At 46.3% G+C, this 24,522-nt stretch overlaps 1 protein-coding gene across 4 annotated transcripts in view; it reads left to right on the forward strand.

The window, feature by feature from the left end:
• Positions 1–24,522, forward strand: part of LOC143301852 (cilia- and flagella-associated protein 74-like) — a 106,621-nt gene that overhangs the window by 11,565 nt on the left and 70,534 nt on the right. For all 4 annotated transcript variants that reach the window (XM_076616265.1, XM_076616268.1, XM_076616266.1 and 1 more), the window contains 8 exons: positions 2,982–3,155; positions 8,545–8,655; positions 12,939–13,041; positions 13,419–13,576; positions 15,217–15,349; positions 15,908–16,012; positions 18,635–18,749; positions 20,316–20,560. In XM_076616265.1, coding sequence (XP_076472380.1) covers positions 2,982–3,155; positions 8,545–8,655; positions 12,939–13,041; positions 13,419–13,576; positions 15,217–15,349; positions 15,908–16,012; positions 18,635–18,749; positions 20,316–20,560 — 1,144 coding nt within the window. The remainder of the gene's footprint in view (positions 1–2,981; positions 3,156–8,544; positions 8,656–12,938; positions 13,042–13,418; positions 13,577–15,216; positions 15,350–15,907; positions 16,013–18,634; positions 18,750–20,315; positions 20,561–24,522) is intronic.

Raw genomic sequence — 24,522 nt, forward strand, 5'->3', positions numbered from 1 at the left:
TACTGTACTGCAATGTATAGTACTGCACTGTACTGTAATGTGTCATACTGTACTGCACTGTACTGTAATGTGTCATACTGTACTGCACTGTACTGTAATGTGTCATACTGTACTGCACTGTACTGCAATGTATCGTACTGCACTGTACTGTAATGTGTCATACTGTACTGCACTGTACTGCAATGTGTCGTACTGCACTGTACTGCAATGTGTCGTACTGCACTGTACTGTAATGTGTCATACTGTACTGCACTGTACTGTAATGTGTCATACTGTACTGTACTGCAATGTATCGTACTGCACTGTACTGTAATGTGTCATACTGTACTGTACTGTACTGCATTGTGTCATACTGCACTGTACTGTACTGTAATGTGTCATACTGCACTGCACTGTACTGTAATGTGTCATACTGCACTGTACTGTAATGTGTCATACTGCACTGTACTGTAATGTGTCATACTGCACTGTACTGTAATGTGTCATACTGTACTGCACTGTACTGTAATGTGTCATACTGTACTGTACTGCAATGTATCGTACTGCACTGTACTGTAATGTGTCATACTGTACTGCACTGTACTGTAATGTGTCATACTGCACTGTACTGCAATGTGTCATACTGTACTGTACTGTAATGTGTCATACTGCACTGTACTGCAATGTATCGTACTGCACTGTACTGTAATGTGTCATACTGCACTGTACTGTACTGTAATGTGTCATACTGCACTGTACTGTACTGTAATGTGTCATACTGCACTGCACTGTACTGTAATGTGTCATACTGCACTGTACTGTACTGTAATGTGTCATACTGCACTGTACTGCAATGTATCGTACTGCACTGTACTGCAATGTATCGTACTGCACTGTACTGTACTGCAATGTATCGTACTGCACTGTACTATACTGCAATGTATCGTACTGCACTGTACTGTACTGCAATGTATCGTACTGCACTGTACTGTACTGTAATGTGTCATACAGCACTGTACTGTACTGTGTCATACTGTACTGTACTGTAATGTGTCATACTGTACTGTACTGTAATGTGTCATACTGCACTGTACTGTAATGTGTCATACTGTACTGTACTGTAATGAGTCATACTGCACTGTACTGTAATGTGTCATACTGTACTGTACTGTAATGTGTCATACTGCACTGTACTGTAATGTGTCATACTGCACTGTACTGTAATGTGTCATACTGTACTGTACTGTAATGTGTCGTACTGCACTGTACTATACTGCAATGTATCGTACTGCACTGTACTGTACTGCAATGTATTGTACTGCACTGTACTATACTGCAATGTATCGTACTGTAGTGTACTGTCCTGTACTGCACTGTACTATACTGCAATGTATCATACTGCATTGTAATGTACTGTAATGTAATGTATCATACTGCATTGTAATGTACTGTAATGTAATGTATCATACTGCATTGTAATGTACTGTACTGCAATGTATCATACTGCATTGTACTGTACTGTACTGTACTGCAATGTATCATACTGCATTGTACTGTACTGTACTGCAATGTATCATACTGCATTGTACTGTACTGTACTGTACTGTACTGCAGTGTATCATACTGCATTGTTCTGTACTGTACTGCAATGTATCATACTGCATTGCACTGTACTGCACTGTACTGCAATGTATCATACTGCATTGTACTGTACTGTACTGCAATGTATCATACTGCATTGCACTGTACTGTACTGTACTGCAATGTATCATACTGCATTGTACTGTACTGTACTGCAATGTATCATACTGCATTGTACTGTACTGTACTGCAATGTATCATACTGCATTGTACTGTACTGTACTGTACTGCAATGTATCATACTGCATTGTACTGTACTGTACTGTACTGCAATGTATCGTACTGCATTGTGCTGTACTGTACTGTACTGCAATGTATCGTACTGCATTGTGCTGTCCTGTACTGCAATGTATCATACTGCATTGTACTGTACTGTACTGCAATGTATCGTACTGCATTGTACTGTACTGTACTGCAATGTATCGTACTGCATTGTGCTGTCCTGTACTGTACTGCAATGTATCGTACTGCATTGTACTGTACTGTACTGTACTGTACTGCAATGTATCGTACTGCATTGCACTGTACTGTACTGCAATGTATCATACTGCACTGTACTGTACTGTACTGTACTGTACTGCAATGTATCATACTGCATTGTACTGTACTGTACTGCAATGTATCATACTGCATTGTACTGTACTGTACTGTACTGCAATGTATCATACTGCATTGTACTGTACTGTACTGTACTGCAATGTATCATACTGCATTGCACTGTACTGTACTGTACTGCAATGTATCGTACTGCATTGTGCTGTCCTGTACTGCAATGTATCATACTGCATTGTACTGTACTGTACTGCAATGTATCGTACTGCATTGCACTGTACTGTACTGCAATGTATCATACTGCATTGTACTGTACTGTACTGTACTGTACTGTACTGTACTGCAATGTATCATACTGCATTGTACTGCACTGTACTGTACTGTACTGTACTGTACTGCAATGTATCGTACTGCATTGTACTGTACTGTACTGTACTGTACTGTACTGCAATGTATCGTACTGCATTGTACTGTACTGTACTGTACTGTACTGTACTGCAATGTATCATACTGCATTGTACTGTACTGTACTGCAATGTATCATACTGCATTGCACTGTACTGTACTGTACTGTACTGCAATGTATCATACTGCATTGTACTGTACTGTACTGCAATGTATCGTACTGCATTGTACTGTACTGTACTGCAATGTATCATACTGCATTGTAATGTACTGTACTGTACTGCAATGTATCATACTGCATTGCACTGTACTGTACTGTACTGTACTGTACTGTACTGCAGTGTATCGTACTGCATTGTGCTGTCCTGTCCTGTCCTGTGCTGCACTGTACGGTGTCCCACCAGGTACGACCTGGCCCTGGTGGAGGTGGAGCGGGGCAAGTTCCTGTTGGCGGAGGACGACCTCCTGCAGCAGGAGCAGCAGCTGGCCAAGGACAAGACGCACGCCGCCCTGCACCGCCTGCAGAAGGAGAAGAGTCTGGCCGGGGAGGCACGCCGCAACAAGATCAAGGACTCCAGGTGAGGACAGGTGTGATGCTGGAAGGTGGGGCCACAGACCTGCCCTGTGTTTTTTGTTTTTACTGACTGGGCAAGGCCTTTTGTTTTACATGGGTGCACCTTTCTGTAGACTACTGATGGTCAAGGCCTTTTGGGTTATATTCGGTGTGGGTTGACATGCAGACAGATGTACACTTTAACTCTCTCCATGCGAACGGCGAAAGAGACGACAATAACAGCGTTTCACCCCAGTTACCATCATCAAAATAAAATCAAGCGGAAGGCTCTTATACTGAAGAGGTGAATGTTGACAAAGAATACCACAATTCTGACGACGGAAGCTAAAGGTTGGGTCATTCAGACACCCACTGGACATCCGAGGGGTCTGTGCAGAGGAGAAGAGAGGACTGGCCATACTGAGTGAGTTAAAGGCAGGAAAGAAGTGTGTCACTGTGTTGGTGTGGGGTTGACATGCAGACAGATGTACACTTTAAAGGCAGGAAAGAAGGGGTCATTGTGTTGGTGTGGGGTTGACATGTAGACAGATGTACACTTTAAAGGAAGGAAAGAAGTGTGTCATTGTGTGGGTGTGGGGTTGACATGTAGACAGATGTACACTTTAAAGGCAGGAAAGAAGTGTTTCAGTGTGTGGGTGTGGGGTTGACATGTAGACAGATGTACACTTTAAAGGCAGGAAAGAAGTGTGTCACTGTGTTGGTGTGGGGTTGACATGCAGACAGATGTACACTTTAAAGAATTGTGTCATGTGTTGGTGTGGGATTGACATGCAGACAGATGTACACTTTAAAGGAAGGAAAGAAGTGGGTCACTGTGTGGGTGTGGGGTTGACATGTAGACAGATGTACACTTTAAAGGAAGGAAAGAAGTGTGTCATTGTGTGGGTGTGGGGTTGACATGCAGACAGATGTACACTTTAAAGGAAGGAAAGAAGTGTGTCACTGTGTGGGTGTGGGGTTGACATGTAGACAGATGTACACTTTAAAGGCAGGAAAGAAGTGTGTCACTGTGTGGTGTGGGGTTGACATGCAGACAGATGTACACTTTAAAGGCAGGAAAGAAGTGTGTCATTGTGTGGGTGTGGGGTTGACATGTAGACAGATGTACACTTTAAAGGAGTGGGTCACTGTGTTGGTGTGGGGTTGACATGCAGACAGATGTACACTTTAAAGGAAGGAAAGAAGTGTGTCATTGTGTGGGTGTGGGGTTGACATGTAGACAGATGTACACTTTAAAGAAGTGTATCACTGTGTGGGTGTGGGGTTGACATGCAGACAGATGTACACTTTAAAGGAAGGAAAGAAGTGTGTCATGTGTTGGTGTGGGGTTGACATGTAGACAGATGTACACTTTAAAGGCAGGAAAGAAGTGTGTCATGTGTTGGTGTGGGGTTGACATGCAGACAGATGTACACTTTAAAGGAAGGAAAGAAGTGGGTCACTGTGTGGGTGTGGGGTTGACATGTAGACAGATGTACACTTTAAAGGAAGGAAAGAAGTGTGTCATTGTGTGGGTGTGGGGTTGACATGTAGACAGATGTACACTTTAAAGGCAGGAACGAAGGGGTCATTGTGTGGGTGTGGGGTTGACATGTAGACAGATGTACACTTTAAAGGAAGGAAAGAAGTGTGTCATTGTGTGGGTGTGGGGTTGACATGCAGACAGATGTACACTTTAAAGGAAGGAAAGAAGTGGGTCACTGTGTGGGTGTGGGGTTGACATGTAGACAGATGTACACTTTAAAGGCAGGAAAGAAGTGTGTCACTGTGTGGGTGTGGGGTTGACATGCAGACAGATGTACACTTTAAAGGCAGGAAAGAAGTGTGTCACTGTGTGGGTGTGGGGTTGACATGCAGACAGATGTACACTTTAAAGAAGTGTGTCACTGTGTGGGTGTGGGGTTGACATGCAGACAGATGTACACTTTAAAGAAGTGTGTCACTGTGTGGGTGTGGGGTTGACATGCAGACAGATGTACACTTTAAAGGAAGGAAAGAAGTGTGTCACTGTGTGGGTGTGGGGTTGACATGCAGACAGATGTACACTTTAAAGAAGTGTGTCACTGTGTGGGTGTGGGGTTGACATGCAGACAGATGTACACTTTAAAGAAGTGTGTCACTGTGTGGGTGTGGGGTTGACATGCAGACAGATGTACACTTTAAAGGCAGGAAAGAAGTGTGTCACTGTGTGGGTGTGGGGTTGACATGCAGACAGATGTACACTTTAAAGGAAGGAAAGAAGTGTGTCACTGTGTGGGTGTGGGGTTGACATGCAGACAGATGTAAACTTTAAAGAAGTGTGTCACTGTGTGGGTGTGGGGTTGACATGCAGACAGATGTACACTTTAAAGGAAGGAAAGAAGTGTGTCACTGTGTGGGTGTGGGGTTGACATGCAGACAGATGTACACTTTAAAGGAAGGAAAGAAGTGTGTCATTGTGTGGGTGTGGGGTTGACATGCAGACAGATGTACACTTTAAAGAAGTGTATCACTGTGTGGGTGTGGGGTTGACATGCAGACAGATGTACACTTTAAAGGAAGGAAAGAAGTGGGTCACTGTGTGGGTGTGGGGTTGACATGCAGACAGATGTACACTTTAAAGGCAGGAAAGAAGTGTGTCACTGTGTGGGTGTGGGGTTGACATGCAGACAGATGTACACTTTAAAGGCAGGAAAGAAGTGTGTCATTGTGTGGGTGTGGGGTTGACATGCAGACAGATGTACACTTTAAAGGCAGGAAAGAAGTGTGTCACTGTGTGGGTGTGGGGTTGACATGCAGACAGATGTACACTTTAAAGAAGTGTGTCACTGTGTGGGCGTGGGGTTGACATGCAGACAGATGTACACTTTAAAGGAAGGAAAGAAGTGTGTCACTGTGTGGGTGTGGGGTTGACATGTAGACAGATGTACACTTTAAAGAAGTGTGTCATGTGTTGGTGTGGGATTGACATGCAGACAGATGTACACTTTAAAGAAGTGTGTCATGTGTTGGTGTGGGGTTGACATGTAGACAGATGTACACTTTAAAGGCAGGAAAGAAGTGTGTCATGTGTTGGTGTGGGGTTGACATGCAGACAGATGTACACTTTAAAGGAAGGAAAGAAGTGTGTCATTGTGTGGGTGTGGGGTTGACATGTAGACAGATGTACACTTTAAAGGCAGGAACGAAGGGGTCATTGTGTGGGTGTGGGGTTGACATGTAGACAGATGTACACTTTAAAGGAAGGAAAGAAGTGTGTCATTGTGTGGGTGTGGGGTTGACATGCAGACAGATGTACACTTTAAAGGAAGGAAAGAAGTGGGTCACTGTGTGGGTGTGGGGTTGACATGTAGACAGATGTACACTTTAAAGAAGTGTGTCACTGTGTGGGTGTGGGGTTGACATGTAGACAGATGTACACTTTAAAGAAGTGTGTCACTGTGTGGGTGTGGGGTTGACATGCAGACAGATGTACACTTTAAAGAAGTGTGTCACTGTGTGGGTGTGGGGTTGACATGCAGACAGATGTACACTTTAAAGAAGTGTGTCACTGTGTGGGTGTGGGGTTGACATGTAGACAGATGTACACTTTAAAGATGTGGGTCACTGTGTGGGTGTGAGGTTGACATGCAGACAGATGAAAGGCAGGAAAGAAGTGTGTCATTGTGTTGTTGTGGGGTTGACATGCAGACAGATGTACACTTTAAAGGCAGGAAAGAAGTGGGTCACTGTGTGGGTGTGGGGTTGACATGTAGACAGATGTACACTTTAAAGGCAGGAAAGAAGTGGGTCACTGTGTTGGTGTGGGGTTGACATGCAGACAGATGTACACTTTAAAGGCAGGAAAGAAGTGGGTCACTGTGTTGGTGTGGGGTTGACATGCAGACAGATGTACACTTTAAAGGAAGGAAAGAAGTGGGTCACTGTGTGGGTGTGGGGTTGACATGTAGACAGATGTACACTTTAAAGGAAGGAAAGAAGTGTGTCATTGTGTGGGTGTTGGGTTGACATGTAGACAGATGTACACTTTAAAGGCAGGAAAGAAGTGTGTCATTGTGTGGGTGTGGGGTTGACATGCAGACAGATGTACACTTTAAAGGAAGGAAAGAAGTGTGTCATTGTGTGGGTGTGGGGTTGACATGTAGACAGATGTACACTTTAAAGGCAGGAAAGAAGTGTGTCACTGTGTGGGTGTGGGGTTGACATGCAGACAGATGTACACTTTAAAGGAAGGAAAGAAGTGTGTCACTGTGTGGTGTGGGGTTGACATGTAGACAGATGTACACTTTAAAGGAAGGAAAGAAGTGTGTCATTGTGTGGGTGTGGGGTTGACATGCAGACAGATGTACACTTTAAAGGCAGGAAAGAAGTGTGTCACTGTGTGGGTGTGGGGTTGACATGCAGACAGATGTACACTTTAAAGGAAGGAAAGAAGTGTGTCACTGTGTGGTGTGGGGTTGACATGTAGACAGATGTACACTTTAAAGGAAGGAAAGAAGTGTGTCATTGTGTGGGTGTGGGGTTGACATGCAGACAGATGTACACTTTAAAGGCAGGAAAGAAGTGTGTCATTGTGTGGGTGTGGGGTTGACATGTAGACAGATGTACACTTTAAAGGAAGGAAAGAAGTGTGTCACTGTGTGGTGTGGGGTTGACATGTAGACAGATGTACACTTTAAAGGAAGGAAAGAAGTGTGTCATTGTGTGGGTGTGGGGTTGACATGCAGACAGATGTACACTTTAAAGGCAGGAAAGAAGTGTGTCACTGTGTGGGTGTGGGGTTGACATGCAGACAGATGTACACTTTAAAGGCAGGAAAGAAGTGTGTCACTGTGTGGGTGTGGGGTTGACATGCAGACAGATGTACACTTTAAAGGAAGGAAAGAAGTGTTTCAGTGTGTGGGTGTGGGGTTGACATGTAGACAGATGTACACTTTAAAGGAAGGAAAGAAGTGTGTCACTGTGTGGGTGTGGGGTTGACATGCAGACAGATGTACACTTTAAAGGAAGGAAAGAAGTGTTTCATGTGTGGGTGTGGGGTTGACATGTAGACAGATGTACACTTTAAAGGCAGGAAAGAAGTGTGTCATTGTGTTGTTGTGGGGTTGACATGCAGACAGATGTACACTTTAAAGAAGTGTGTCACTGTGTTGGTGTGGGGTTGACATGCAGACAGATGTACACTTTAAAGGCAGGAAAGAAGTGTGTCATGTGTGGGTGTGGGGTTGACATGCAGACAGATGTACACTTTAAAGAAGTGTGTCACTGTGTGGGTGTGGGGTTGACATGCAGACAGATGTACACTTTAAAGGCAGGAAAGAAGTGTGTCACTGTGTGGGTGTGGGGTTGACATGCAGACGGATGAAAGGCAGGAAAGAAGTGTGTCACTGTGTGGGTGTGGGGTTGCCGTGCAGACGGATCAGGGAGACCATGAAGGAGCAGGAACAGAGGCACCGACACGCCCTGGAGGAGGCTGACCGCAGTCACCAGCGTGCCAGTAAATACCTGCACCGCACTCTGGACAAGTCAGTTATTTCTCTGTGTGTGTGTGTGTGTGTGTGTGTGTGTGTGTATATGTGTGTGTGTGTGTGACCAGTGTGCCAGTAAATACCTGCACCGCACTCTGGACAAGTCAGTTATCTGTGTGTGTGTGTGTGTGTGTGTGTGTGTGTGTGTGTGTGTGTGAGAGAGAGAGAGAGAGAGAGTGTCTGTGTGTGTATGTGTGTGACCAGCGTGCCAGTAAATACCTGCACCGCACTCTGGACAAGTCAGTTCTCTCTCTCTCTCTCTCTCTCTGTGTACTGAAACTGAAACTCTCTGTGTATGCGTGTGTGTGTGTATATGTGTGTGTGTGTGTGACCAGCGTGCCAGTAAATACCTGCACCGCACACTGGACAAGTCAGTTATCTGTGTGTGTGTGTGTGTGTGTGTGTGTGTGTGTGTGTATGTGTGTGTGTGTATATATGTGTGTGTGTGTGTGACCAGCACGCCAGTAAATACCTGCACCGCACTCTGGACAAGTCAGTTATTTCTGTGTGTGTGTGTGTGTGTGTGTGTGTGTGTGTGTGTGTGTGTGAGAGAGAGAGAGAGAGAGAGAGAGAGAGAGAGAGAGAGAGTGTGTGTGTGTGTGTGTGTGTGACCAGCACACCAGTGAATACCTGCTCAGGACTCAGGACAATGAGAGACTGAGATATCAACAGAATGAGCAGCACCATCAACTTATGAAGGAAAAAGAAAAGAAGTTACAGCAAGGAGACTATGGACCAGTGTCATCATGGCCAATCAGGGATTAGCCAGACACACCATCATCCACCACAGTAACACAGCATACAGACATGATCATCATGGCCAATCAGGGATTAGCCAGACACACCATCATCCACCACAGTAACACAGCACACAGACATGATCATCATGGCCAAACAGGGATTAGCCAGACACACCATCATCCACCACAGTAACACAGCATACAGACATGATCATCATGGCCAAACAGGGATTAGCCAGACACACCATCATCCACCACAGTAACACAGCACACAGACATGATCATCATGGCCAAACAGGGATTAGCCACACACCATCATCCACCACAGTAACACAGCATACAGACATGATCATCATGGCCAAACAGGGATTAGCCAGACACACCATCATCCACCACAGTAACACAGCACACAGACATGATCATCATGGCCAAACAGGGATTAGCCAGACACACCATCATCCACCACAGTAACACAGCATACAGACATGATCATCATGGCCAAACAGGGATTAGCCAGACACACCATCATCCACCACAGTAACACAGCACACAGACATGATCATCATGGCCAAACAGGGATTAGCCACACACCATCATCCACCACAGTAACACAGCATGCAGACATGATCATCATGGCCAATCAGGGATTAGCCAGACACACCATCATCCACCACAGTAACACAGCATACAGACATGATCATCATGGCCAAACAGGGATTAGCCAGACACACCATCATCCACCACAGTAACACAGCACACAGACATGATCATCATGGCCAAACAGGGATTAGCCACACACCATCATCCACCACAGTAACACAGCATGCAGACATGATCATCATGGCCAAACAGGGATTAGCCAGACACACCATCATCCACCACAGTAACACAGCATGCAGACATGATCATCATGGCCAAACAGGGATTAGCCAGACACACCATCATCCACCACAGTAACACAGCACACAGACATGATCATCATGGCCAAACAGGGATTAGCCAGACACACCATCATCCACCACAGTAACACAGCATGCAGACATGATCATCATGGCCAAACAGGGATTAGCCAGACACACCATCATCCACCACAGTAACACAGCACACAGACATGATCATCATGGCCAAACAGGGATTAGCCAGACACACCATCATCCACCACAGTAACACAGCACACAGACATGATCATCATGGCCAAACAGGGATTAGCCAGACACACCATCATCCACCACAGTAACACAGCATGCAGACATGATCATCATGGCCAATCAGGGATTAGCCAGACACACCATCATCCACCACAGTAACACAGCATACAGACATGATCATCATGGCCAAACAGGGATTAGCCAGACACACCATCATCCACCACAGTAACACAGCACACAGACATGATCATCATGGCCAAACAGGGATTAGCCAGACACACCATCATCCACCACAGTAACACAGCATACAGACATGATCATCATGGCCAATCAGGGATTAGCCAGACACACCATCATCCACCACAGTAACACAGCATACAGACATGATCATCATGGCCAAACAGGGATCAGCCAGACACACCATCATCCACCACAGTAACACAGCATGCAGACATGATCATCATGGCCAATCAGGGATTAGCCACACACCATCATCCACCACAGTAACACAGCACACAGACATGATCATCATGGCCAAACAGGGATTAGCCAGACACACCATCATCCACCACAGTAACACAGCATACAGACATGATCATCATGGCCAAACAGGGATTAGCCAGACACACCATCATCCACCACAGTAACACAGCATGCAGCCAGTAACTCCTTGAATCATTTGAAGCCTGATTCAATGACTCAGGAAACCAACGATGAGCGCCAAAAGGCAGCTGTCAGTGGGTCTACCCGGGAAGGCAGTCCTCTGAGCAAACCACTCTGGGTTTGAGAGCTGCTTAGAGCTGGGTTTCTGACCTGAGATAGGGGTGGTGTGAGTATCAGTGGTGACATGAAACACTGACCTGCAGCATTGTGTCACAGAATGGACAGTGTGAGTATCAATGATGACACACTGACCTGCATCATTGTGTCACAGAATGCACAGTGTGAGTATCAATGATGACATGAAACACTGACCTGCACCATTGTGTCACAGAATGCACAGTGTGAGTATCAATGATGACATGAAACACTGACCTGCAACATTGTGTCACAGAATGCACAGTGTGAGTATCAATGATGAAACACTGACCTACATCATTGTGTCACAGAATGCACAGTGTGAGTATCAATGATGACATGAAACACTGACCTGCATCATTGTGTCACAGAATGCACAGTGTGAGTATCAATGATGACACACTGACCTGCAGCATTGTGTCACAGAATGCACAGTGTGAGTATCAATGATGACACACTGACCTGCAGCATTGTGTCACAGAATGCACAGTGTGAGTATCAATGATGACACACTGACCTGCACCATTGTGTCACAGAATGCACAGTGTGAGTATCAATGATGACATGAAACACTGACCTGCATCATTGTGTCACAGAATGCACAGTGTGAGTATCAATGATGACATGAAACACTGACCTGCATCATTGTGTCACAGAATGCACAGTGTGAGTATCAATGATGACATGAAACACTGACCTACATCATTGTGTCACAGAATGCACAGTGTGAGTATCAATGATGACATGAAACACTGACCTACATCATTGTGTCACAGAATGCACAGTGTGAGTATCAATGATGAAACACTGACCTGCATCATTGTGTCACAGAATGCACAGTGTGAGTATCAATGATGACATGAAACACTGACCTGCATCATTGTGTCACAGAATGCACAGTGTGAGTATCAATGATGACATGAAACACTGACCTGCATCATTGTGTCACAGAATGCACAGTGTGAGTATCAGTGGTGACATGAAACACTGACCTGCATCATTGTGTCACAGAATGCACAGTGTGAGTATCAATGATGACATGAAACACTGACCTGCAGCATTGTGTCACAGAATGCAGTGTGAGTATCAATGATGACATGAAACACTGACCTGCAACATTGTGTCACAGAATGCACAGTGTGAGTATCAATGATGAAACACTGACCTGCATCATTGTGTCACAGAATGCACAGTGTGAGTATCAATGATGACATGAAACACTGACCTACATCATTGTGTCACAGAATGCACAGTGTGAGTATCAATGATGACATGAAACACTGACCTGCAGCATTGTGTCACAGAATGCACAGTGTGAGTATCAATGATGACATGAAACACTGACCTGCATCATTGTGTCACAGAATGCACAGTGTGAGTATCAATGATGAAACACTGACCTGCATCATTGTGTCACAGAATGCACAGTGTGAGTATCAATGATGAAACACTGACCTGCATCATTGTGTCACAGAATGCACAGTGTGAGTATCAGTGATGACATGAAACACTGACCTGCATCATTGTGTCACAGAATGCACAGTGTGAGTATCAATGATGACATGAAACACTGACCTGCACCATTGTGTCACAGAATGCGTCAGAGACAGCAGGCGGCGGAGGAGTCGTACCAGGCGGACATGCAGCGTAAAATGGACATGCTGATTAAACTGAAGAACGACATCACCTCCAACAGGGTGGGTCAGCACTGTGTGTGTGTGTGTGTGTGGAAGGGAGAGTGAGTGGGGATCATGGAAGGGGGAGTGTGTGTGTGGGGAGGGGACGGGGATGCATATGTGTGTGTGTGTGTGTGTGTGTGTGTGTGTGTGTGTGTGTGACCAAATTTCAAGACAAAAATCAGAGCATTTTTGTGACCAATTTCAAGTAAAAAACCAGGGCTTTTTTTAATTTAATTTTTTTAACCAGTTTTCAAGACAAAAAGCAGACCATTTTTGTGACCAGTTTTCAAGACAAAGTCAGAGCATTTTTGTGACCAGTTTTCAAGACAAAGTCAGAGCATTTTTGTGATCAGTTTTCAAGACAAAGTCAGAGCATTTTTGTGACCAATTTTCAGGAGAACCTGAAAGCCATCCGTGCCCGCGACAAGGCGGCAGAGAATGCTCAGAAAGAGGCTGATGATGCTGAGCGACGGAGCATCCTGGAAGAGGGCGGTAACCCTGATCAGATGATGCTGATCAAGAAAAGACAACTCAACCAGGAGAAGAAGCATCAGTGAGTCAATCCCGTCATTGGGTTGTGTCCCCTTTGTTTCTGAGAGCAGCACGCCAAAGATGAGAAGACAGAGAGCTTGATGGTGCCTGGTGTGTGTGTGTGTGTGGGTGGGTGTGTGGGTGTGGAGAAGTATGATGGCGTAATGTTGATTACAGAGTTTGACAGAGAGCTGAAGTAGAAAAGTGTGACGGCATAATGTTGACATTGCAGAGAGTTTGACAGAGATCAGAAGTATGGTGGTGTAATGTTGACATTACAGAAGCCAAATGAAGGAAATGAAATGTATTCACTTTAGGCCAAGGCCCCTCCTGAAGAGGGATACAAAGACAGGAAACTGATAATGACAACATGTGCTGTTACTATATGATATGTATACACACATACGTATATGCACATATAAACACGCATCCACACACTTATATATACCCATATGCATATATCCACACATATGAATACCATACATAATTACCAAGTTCAATATACTGACAAATCTGATCCATATCAAAATAATAATCTGATAAATGAGCAGTAGTTTGTAGTTAAGCATTTCTTAACTAAGAATAATATGATCTCATCTCTCAAGTCTTTATGCAAGTAAATATACACATTCTTCAGTGTGGTTTTGTGTTGGCATTGCAGACAGTTTGATAGAGAGCAGAAGTAGAGAAGTGTGATAGCGCAATGTTGACAGCTGTGGCTGTGTTGCAGAGAGTTTGAGAGAGAGCAGAAGAGAAGTGTGATCGTGTAATGTTGACGGCTGTGGCTCTGTTGCAGAGAGTTTGAGAGAGAGCAGAAGTAGAGAAGTGTGATTGTGTAATGTTGACGGCTGTGGCTGTGTTGCAGAGAGCAGAAGTAGAGAAGTGTGATAGCGTAATGTTGACGGCTGTGGCTGTGTTGCAGAGAGCAGAAGTAGAGAAGTGTGATAGCGTAATGTTGACGGCTGTGGCTGTGTTGCAGAGAGCAGAAGTAGAGAAGTGCGATAGCGTAATGTTGACGGCTGTGGCTGTGTTGCAGAGAGCAGAAGTAGAGAAGTGTGACAGCGTAATGTTGACAACTGGCTGTGTTGCAGAGAGTTTGAGAGAGAGCAGAAGTAGAGAAGCGTGACAGCGTAATGTTGACGGCTGTTTCTGTGTTGCAGAGAGTTTGAGAGAGAGCAGAAGTAGAGAAGTGTGATAGCGTAATGTTGACGGCTGTGGCTGTGTTGCAGAGAGCAGAAGTAGAGAAGTGTGATAGTGTAATGTTGACACCTGTGGCTGTGTTGCAGAGAGCAGAAGTAGAGAAGTGTGATAGCGTAATGTTGACAACTGGCTGTGTTGCAGAGAGTTTGAGAGAGAGCAGAAGTAGAGAAGTGTGATAGCGTAATGTTGCTGGCTGTGTTGCAGACAGTTTGAGAGAGAGCAGAAGTAGAGAAGTGTGACAGCGTAATGTTGACAGCTGTGGCTGTGTTGCAGACAGTTTGAGAGAGAGCAGAAGTAGAGAAGTGTGATAGCATAATGTTGACAGCTGTGGCTGTGTTGCAGAGAGTTTGAGAGAGAGCAGAAGTAGACAAGTGTGATAGCGTAATGTTGGCATTGCAGACAGTTTGAGAGAGAGCAGAAGTAGAGAAGTGTGACAGCGTAATGTTGACGGCTGTGTTGCAGAGAGTTTGAGAGAGAGCAGACTCAGCGCCAGATGCAGATCATGGACCGCATTCTGACAGAGGAGCGGCGCATGAAGAAGAGGAAGAAGACACAGCCCCAGCTGTGGGGGGAGCCCAAGTGGGAAAAGTCCCTGGTATGTGTCTGGGGGTGTGGAGGTGTGGGTATGGGGGTGGTTGTGTGTGTGTGTAGGGGTGTGTGTGTGTTGTTGGTGGTGGTGGTTGTGTGTGTGTGTGTGTTCATGTGTGTGTGGGGGTAGTGGTGGTTGTGTGTGGGTGTGTGTTCGGAGGGTGTGTGAGCGTGTGTGTGTGTTTGGGGGGGGGGGGAGAGTGGGGTAGGGGGGGTAGTGGTGGTTGTGTGTGGGTGTGTGTTCTGAGGGTGTGTGAGTGTTTGTGTGTGTGTGTGTGTGTGTGTGTGTTGGAGGGGGGGTTAGTGGTGGTTGTGTGTGGGCGTGTGTTAGGAGGGTGTGTGAGTGTTTGTGTGTGAGTGCGGGGGGAGGGGGGGGATGAGGTGGTGGTTGTGTGTGTGTTGGGAGGTGGGGCAGAGGGGGGGGTTGTCTACTATGAGTGTGTGTTTTGTGTGTGTGTGTGTGTGAATGCCTGTGTGTGTGAATGCCTGTGTGTGTGTGTGTGTGTGCATGTTCCTGTGAACACCATCACTATCACACACATACATTGGCACCATTCTCCTCCAGCGTGTCCCTCCTCACAAGCCGGTGCCGGTCAAGTTCTTTGAGGACTACGTGAAGACCACCACCACCACCACTGACACCTCAGCGCCCACTTCCGCCCAGCCTCTGGTGAGTGTTGTGCCGCACAGTGCTGTCTGTGAGGACCGGAAGACAGGAAGAAAGAATGAACACACACACACACACACACACACACACACACAGAGTTATCCTCACTCCACCCAGGTAAGGTGTGAAAGGAACCTGACATCAGTTGGAGAAGGTGGAAACAACAGGAGAGGCCTGGGCCCCGGCTGCCTACATCCAGCCCTAGACACAGTGGATGTCAATTCACTGCCTTCCTAGACACAGTGGATGTCAATTCACTGCCTTCATACACCCAGCCCTAGACACAGTGGATGTCAATTCACTGCCTTCCTACACCCAGCCCTGGACACAGTGGATGTCAATTCACTGCCTTCATACACCCAGCCCTAGACACAGTGGATGTCAATTCACTGCCTTCCTACACCCAGCCCTAGACACAGTGGATGTCAATTCACTGCCTTCCTACACCCAGCCCTAGACACAGTGGATGTCAATTCACTGCCTGCCTACATCCAGCCCTAGACACAGTGGATGTCAATTCACTGCCTGCCTACATCCAGCCCTAGACACAGTGGATGTCAATTCACTGCCTGCCTACACCCAGCCCTAGACACAGTGGATGTCAATTCACTGCCTTCCTACACCCAGCCCTAGACACAGTGGATGTCAATTCACTGCCTGCCTACACCCAGCCCTAGACACAGTGGATGTCAATTCACTGCCTGCCTACACCCAGTCCTAGACACAGTGGATGTCAATTCACTGCCTTCCTACACCCAGCCCTAGACACACTGGATGTCAATTCATTGCCTGCCTACACCCAGCCCTAGACACAGTGGATGTCAATTCACTGCCTGCCTACACCCAGCCCTAGACACACTGGATGTCAATTCACTGCCTGCCTACACCCAGCCCTAGACACAGTGGATGTCAATTCACTGCCTTCCTACACCCAGCCCTAGACACAGTGGATGTCAATTCACTGCCTGCCTACACCCAGTCCTAGACACACTGGATGTCAATTCACTGCCTGCCTACACCCAGTCCTAGACACACTGGATGTCAGTTCACTGCCTGCCTATACCCAGCTCTAGACACAGTGGATGTCAATTCACTGCCTTCCTACACCCAGCCCTAGACACAGTGGATGTCAATTCACTGCCTGCCTACACCCAGCCCTAGACACAGTGGATGTCAATTCACTGCCTTCCTACACCCAGCCCTAGACACAGTGGATGTCAATTCACTGCCTGCCTACATCCAGCCCTAGACACAGTGGATGTCAATTCACTGCCTGCCTACACCCAGTCCTAGACACAGTGGATGTCAATTCACTGCCTGCCTACACCCAGCCCTAGACACACTGGATGTCAATTCATTGCCTGCCTACACCCAGCCCTAGACACAGTGGATGTCAATTCACTGCCTGCCTACACCCAGCCCTAGACACACTGGATGTCAATTCACTGCCTGCCTACACCCAGCCCTAGACACAGTGGATGTCAATTCACTGCCTTCCTACACCCAGCCCTAGACACAGTGGATGTCAATTCACTGCCTGCCTACACCCAGTCCTAGACACACTGGATGTCAATTCACTGCCTGCCTACACCCAGTCCTAGACACACTGGATGTCAGTTCACTGCCTGCCTATACCCAGCTCTAGACACAGTGGATGTCAATTCACTGCCTTCCTACACCCAGCCCTAGACACAGTGGATGTCAATTCACTGCCTGCCTACACCCAGCCCTAGACACAGTGGATGTCAATTCACTGCCTTCCTACACCCAGCCCTAGACACAGTGGATGTCAATTCACTGCCTGCCTACACCCAGCCCTAGACTCAGTGGATGTCAGTTCACTGCCTGCCTACACCCAGCCCTAGACACAGTGGATGTCAATTCACTGCCTTCCTACACCCAGCCCTAGACACAGTGGATGTCAATTCACTGCCTGCCTACACCCAGCCCTAGACTCAGTGGATGTCAGTTCACTGCCTGCCTACACCCAGCCCTAGACACAGTGGATGTCAATTCACTGCCTGCCTACACCCAGCCCTAGACACACTGGATGTTAATTCACTGCCCCAGAGGCCACACAAGGCAGTCACACCTTTCACTTTAATGCTTCTTATCTTTGTCTTCTTCCTTCATGGGCTGCAACTCGCATGTTCACTGGTGTGTACACAAGTTGGCCTTTACCTGTATGACCATTTTTACCCCACCATGAAGGCAGCCATTCTCGGCTTTCGGGGGTGTGCATGCTGGATATATTCTTGTTTCCATAACCCACCGAACGTTGACATGGATTACAGGATCTTTAACAACCGTATGTGATCTTCTGCGTGTGTATACACATGAAGGGGGTTCAGGCACTAGCAGGTCTGCACATATGTTGACCTGGGAGATTGGAAAAATCTCCATGGCCATCTTTTACCCACCTGGCGCCCTTACCAAGATTTGAACCCAGGACCCTCAGATTGAAAGTCCAACGCTTCAACCACTCGGCTATTGCACCCGTCTAATGTTTCTTACAATTTTCCAAGTCATTATGGAGGTACTGCATTGATTTCAGACTGAAGCAGAAATCCTATCACTCTCGCCTCTGAGTATCGCTCTCTGTACGTAGTCATGATTCTGTGACAGCTGCGAAGCGTGACTGCCGATGACGAGGAGAAACAAGACGAGGAAAAGGACGTGGCTGATGACGTGGTGGGGCCGCGCCACGACTCCACTGACTCCAGCGACTCGGAGCACAACGGTGAGCACAGCACTGACAGCCAGGAGATGAGTTTCAGTTTCAGTTTCAGTAGCTCAAGGAGGCGTCACTGCGTTCGGACAAATCCATATACGCTACACCACATCTGTCAAGCAGATGCCTGACCAGCAGCGAAACCCAATGCGCTTAGTCAGGCCTTGAGAAAAAAAAAAAAGGTGAATAAATTATAGATAAGCTTACATAAATAAATAAATAAATAATAATTATGATATAAAAAAAGGTAGTAGTAATGAAAATAATAATAAAATAATAATAATAATAATAATAATAATAATAATAATAATAAATAAATAAATAAATAAATAAGACAACAATGATGATAAATAAGCAAATAGATGTAAAACATGAAGACACACATTCACATATACACCCACACATGCATAACAGATATGCACCAAACACGCAGTCTAGTCATCCAGGAGATGAATGGACAGGAAAGGACACAAACTGTATTTCAACAGGGCACTTGTTTTTCTTTTGTTTTTTGTGCTTCCGCTGTCAGGAATTTTCTGCCTGTTCAGGTCTTTTGCACCAAGCGAGACTCTGTTCAAATCCCAGCTAAAAACTCATCTGTTCTGTTAGGTGTGTTTGGCATTGTTTTGTTGTTTTTTTCCACTGTTAATTTCAGCTGTTTTCTGCTCATGTGTGCATGTGTGTGTGTGTGTGTGTGTGTGTGTGTGTGTGTGTGTGTGTGTGTGTGTGTGTGTGTGTGTGTGTGTGTGTGTGTGTGTGTGTGTGTGTGTGTGTGTGTGTGTGTGTGAGTGTGTGTGTGTGTGTGTGTGTGTGTGTGTGTGAGTGTGTGTGTGTGTGTGTGTGTGTGTGTGTGTGTGTGTGTGTGTGTGTGTGTGTGTGTGTGTGTGAGTGTGTGTGTGTGTGTGTGTGTGAGTGTGAGTGAGTGTGTGTGATGGAGTGGGGCTGGTCAGTTGTGGATGAGGCTGCTTGATTGCCAGAGAACTGAGTTTGAATTGACTTAGAGAAATGCTCCACACAAATGACATGCATTATTATTGATATCATTATCATTAGTATTGGTATTAGTATCATTATAATTATTATTGTTATTATCATGATCATTATTGTTATTATTATTGTTATCATGATTATTGGTATCATTGTCAATGTCATCATTATCATTTGCATCATCATCAGTAGTAGTAGACGATGATAATGATGATGATGATGACCATGATGATGATGAGAACAATGATGATGACAATGATGATGATGGCAAGATGATGATGCTGATGATGTGATGATGACAATGATGATGATGACTACAATGATGATTATGACAATGATTACGACGATGATGATAATGATGATGGCAATGACAATAATGATGATGATGATGATGATGATGAAGACGACAACGACAGTGACGATGATGATGATGATAAGATGATGACGATGATGATGACGATGATAATAACGATGACAACAGTGATAATGACAATGATGATGACAACAGCAATGATGATGACGATGACGATAATGAAGATGGTCATGATGACGATAACAATGAGGATAATGATGATGGCAATGGATCAGACGAAGACGTGGAGGACCTGGCCCAGCCGGAGTTTGCGGGGCTGTGGGAGCAGCACAAGCCGTACCGCGTGCCCAGGGACCTGGAGGGCCCCAGACAACCCCCGGGAGCCAGCAAGATGGACCGGGAGATCCTGCAGAGGACGCTGGACAAGACCCGCCAGGGCATCGTCGTCAAGCAGGTGGCGGCCGGCCGCGAGTTCAGCGGCTGCCCCTTCTACAGCAAGCCTGACGTCATCCACTTCAAGGTGAGGGGGGTGGGGGTGGGGGGTTGGTGAGTTCAGTGGCTGGCCCTTCTGCAGCAAGCCTGACGTCATCCACTTCAAGGTGAGGGGGGAGGGGGTGTGGGGGTGGGGGGTTGGCGAGTTCAGCGGCTGCCCCTTCTACAGCAAGCCTGACGTCATCCACTTCAAGGTGAGGAGGGGTGGTGGTGGTGGTGAGTTCAGTGGCTGCCCCTTCTACAGCAAGCCTGACGTCATCCACTTCAAGGTGAGGAGGGGTGGGGGGTGTGGGGGGTGGTGAGTTCAGTGGCTGCCCCTTCTACAGCAAGCCTGACGTCATCCACTTCAAGGTGAGGGGGGGGGGGGGGGGGGGGGGGGAGTTCAGCGGCTGCCCCTTCTACAGCAAGCCTGACGTCATCCACTTCAAGGTGAGGAGGGGTGGGGTGGGGGTGGGGGGTGGGAGTGGCTCAGGTGTGAGAGGAGGCTGGAGGTGGTAAGGTTGAATCAGTGCGTTTAGCAGTACGGTGCCAGGTTATTTTTATTTATTGAGACGTCTTGCTATGGTGGTATGACGTAGTGTTAGACTGGAATGGTTCATTTGAGGGATTAGACATTTGGGGGATTCTGGGTGTTTAGTGGTATGGGGTAGGGTTAGACTGGAGTGGTATCTGAGGGATTAGACATTTGGGGGATTCAGGGTGTTTAGTGGTATGGTGTAGGGTTAGACTGTAGTGGTATCTGAGGGATTAGACATTTGGGGGATTCAAAGTGTTTAGTGGTATGGGGTAGGGTTAGACTGTAGTGGTATCTGAGGGATTAGACATTTGGGGGATTCAGGGTGTTTAGTGGTATGGTGTAGGGTTAGACTGTAGTGGTATCTGAGGGATTAGACATTTGGGGGATTCAAAGTGTTTAGTGGTATGGGGTAGGGTTAGACTGTAGTGGTATCTGAGGGATTAGACATTTGGGGGATTCAAAGTGTTTAGTGGTATGGGGTAGGGTTAGACTGTAGTGGTATCTGAGGGATTAGACATTTGGGGGATTCAGGGTGTTTAGTGGTATGGTGTAGGGTTAGACTGTAGTGGTATCTGAGGGATTAGACATTTGGGGGATTCAAAGTGTTTAGTGGTATGGGGTAGGGTTAGACTGTAGTGGTATCTGAGGGATTAGACATTTGGGGGATTCAGGGTGTTTAGTGGTATGGTGTAGGGTTAGACTGTAGTGGTATCTGAGGGATTAGACATTTGGGGGATTCAAAGTGTTTAGTGGTATGGGGTAGGGTTAGACTGTAGTGGTATCTGAGGGATTAGACATTTGGGGGATTCTGGGTGTTTAGTGGTATGGGGTAGGGTTAGACTGTAGTGGTATCTGAGGGATTAGACGTTTGGGGGATTCAGGGTGTTTAGTGGTATGGTGTAGGGTTAGACTGGAATTGCTCAGTTGGGGACGTTAAAGTCTTAACTCCTGAGAGCAAGGTTTCGGTTCTAGCTCTGCCCCTTTTCTCTGCATTCAAATTTTGTATTACGTGTAGCTGACACATTTTGTACTTTCCAAAGTCAATTCAGGTCTAGATTGGAAGCTGCTAGGCAAATCTCGCTCTCTGCCATAAATGAAGCCAAACCGTAGCTTTATTAGGCTTTTATTTTGAATAAACCTTCACCGACGTCACAGTGTCAGACTCTGGTGAGAAACTGGCTTGATTCAAATCGCCCGCCATTTATAGTCCGGTTCAGGCTTTAAGGGGATTCAGGGTATTAAGTGGTATGGTGTAGAGTTAGACTGGAATGGTTCAGTTTGGGATGTTAACGGGATTCAGGGTGTTTAGTGGTATGGTGTAGGGTTATTTTCATTAGTAAGATGTCTTACTAAAGTGGTATGGTGTAGGGTTAGACTGGTATGGCTCAGTTTCAGTGGTTGGAAGCGTTCAGGGGGATTCAGGCATTAAGCAGTATGGTATAGGGTTATTTTATTTATTCAGACGTCTTGCTATAGTGGTATGGTGTGGGGTTAGGCTGGAATGGTTCAGTTTGGGACGTTACGGGGATTCAAGGCGTTTAGCAGTATGGTATAGTGTTAGACACGAATGGTTCAGTTTGGGATGTTACGGGGATTCAGGGCGTTTAGCAGTATGGCATAGGGTTAGACTGGAATGGTTCAGTTGGAGACGTTAAGGGGATTCAGGGCGTTTAGCAGTATGGCATAGGGTTAGACGGGAATGGTTCAGTTGGAGACGTTAAGGGGATTCAGGGCGTTTAGCAGTATGGCATAGGGTTAGACTGGAATGGTTCAGTTGGAGACGTTAAGGGGATTCAGGGCGTTTAGCAGTATGGCATAGGGTTAGACTGGAATGGTTCAGTTGGAGACGTTAAGGGGATTCAGGGCATTTAGCAGTATGGCATAGGGTTAGACTGGAATGGTTCAGTTTGGGACGTTAAGGGGATTCAGGGTGTTTAGCAGTATGGCATAGGGTTAGACTTGAATGGTTCAGATGGAGACGTTAAGGGGATTCAGGGTTTTCAGCAGTATGGTGTAGGGTTAGACGGGAATGGTTCAGTTTGGGACGTTAAGGGGATTCAGGGCGTTTAGCAGTATGGCATAGGGTTAGACTGGAATGGTTCAGTTTGGGACGTTAAGGGGATTCAGGGCGTTTAGCAGTATGGCATAGGGTTAGACGGGAATGGTTCAGTTTGGGACGTTAAGGGGATTCAGGGCGTTTAGCAGTATGGCATTGGGTTAGACGGGAATGGTTCAGTTTGGGACGTTAAGGGGATTCAGGACGTTTAGCAGTATGGCATAGGGTTAGATGGGAATGGTTCAGTTGGAGACGTTAAGGGGATTCAGGGTTTTTAGTGGTATGGTGTAGGGTTAGACTGGAATGGTTCAGTTGGAGACATTAAGGAGATTCAGGGTGTTTAGCAGTATGGCATAGGGTTAGACGGGAATGGTTCAGTTTCAGGTTTTCCAGGAAGGTGTTGCTGGGTTCGGACAAATCCATGTGCACTCCACCACCTCTTGCTGGGCTGGGGGTGGTCATGCACAGAATGGCTACTGAAGCAATGGAGTGACGTTATGCTCTATGTAGTTGTTGAATGATGCATCAACATCTCATTGCAGGCATGCTGTTGTTTTTCTCTGGATCTAAACCTGCACTATTGTGTATTGAATGACGCGTCAACATCTCATCGCAGGCATGCTGGATCTAAACCTGCACTATTGTGTATTGAATGACGCGTCAACATCTCATTGCAGGCATGCTGTTGTTTTTCTCTGGATCTAAATCTGCACTGCAGTAAAAAGCAACACACTAAAAAAAATTGTAAATTGAATTATCATTAGTTCATGACGATTTTCTTCCTTTTTTGTTTGTTTTCAAAGTGGGGAGGAGGTGAACATTTACAAGGTATTTTACCTGAATATGGTTTTTAACTCAGAATTGGGGGGAAGGGGATATGTACTAGATACTGGACATGTACGAGGTAGTGGGGGAGGGGGTGTTCATGTGTACTAGATACTGGACATGTACGAGGTAGTGGGGGAGGGGGTGTTCATGTGTACTAGATACTGGACATGTACGAGGTAGTGGGGGAGGGGGTGTTCATGTGTACTAGATACTGGACATGTACGAGGTAGTGGGGGAGGGGGTGTTCATGTGTACTAGATACTGGACATGTACAAGGTAGTGGGGGAGGGGGGGGGTGTTCATGTGTACTAGATACTGGACATGTACGAGGTAGTGGGGGAGGGGGTGTTCATGTGTACTAGATACTGGACATGTACAGGGTAGTGGGGGAGGGGGTGTTCATGTGTACTAGATACTGGACATGTACAAGGTAGTGGGGGAGGGGGGGGGTGTTCATGTGTACTAGATACTGGACATGTACAAGGTAGTGGGGGAGGGGGTGTTCATGTGTACTAGATACTGGACATGTACAGGGTAGTGGGGGGGGGGGGGTGTTCATGTGTACTAGATACTGGACATGTACGAGGTA

This window comes from Babylonia areolata, chromosome 28 (genome assembly GCF_041734735.1).
Source record: "Babylonia areolata isolate BAREFJ2019XMU chromosome 28, ASM4173473v1, whole genome shotgun sequence".
In the NCBI taxonomy this organism is placed as follows: Eukaryota; Metazoa; Mollusca; class Gastropoda; order Neogastropoda; family Buccinidae; genus Babylonia; species Babylonia areolata.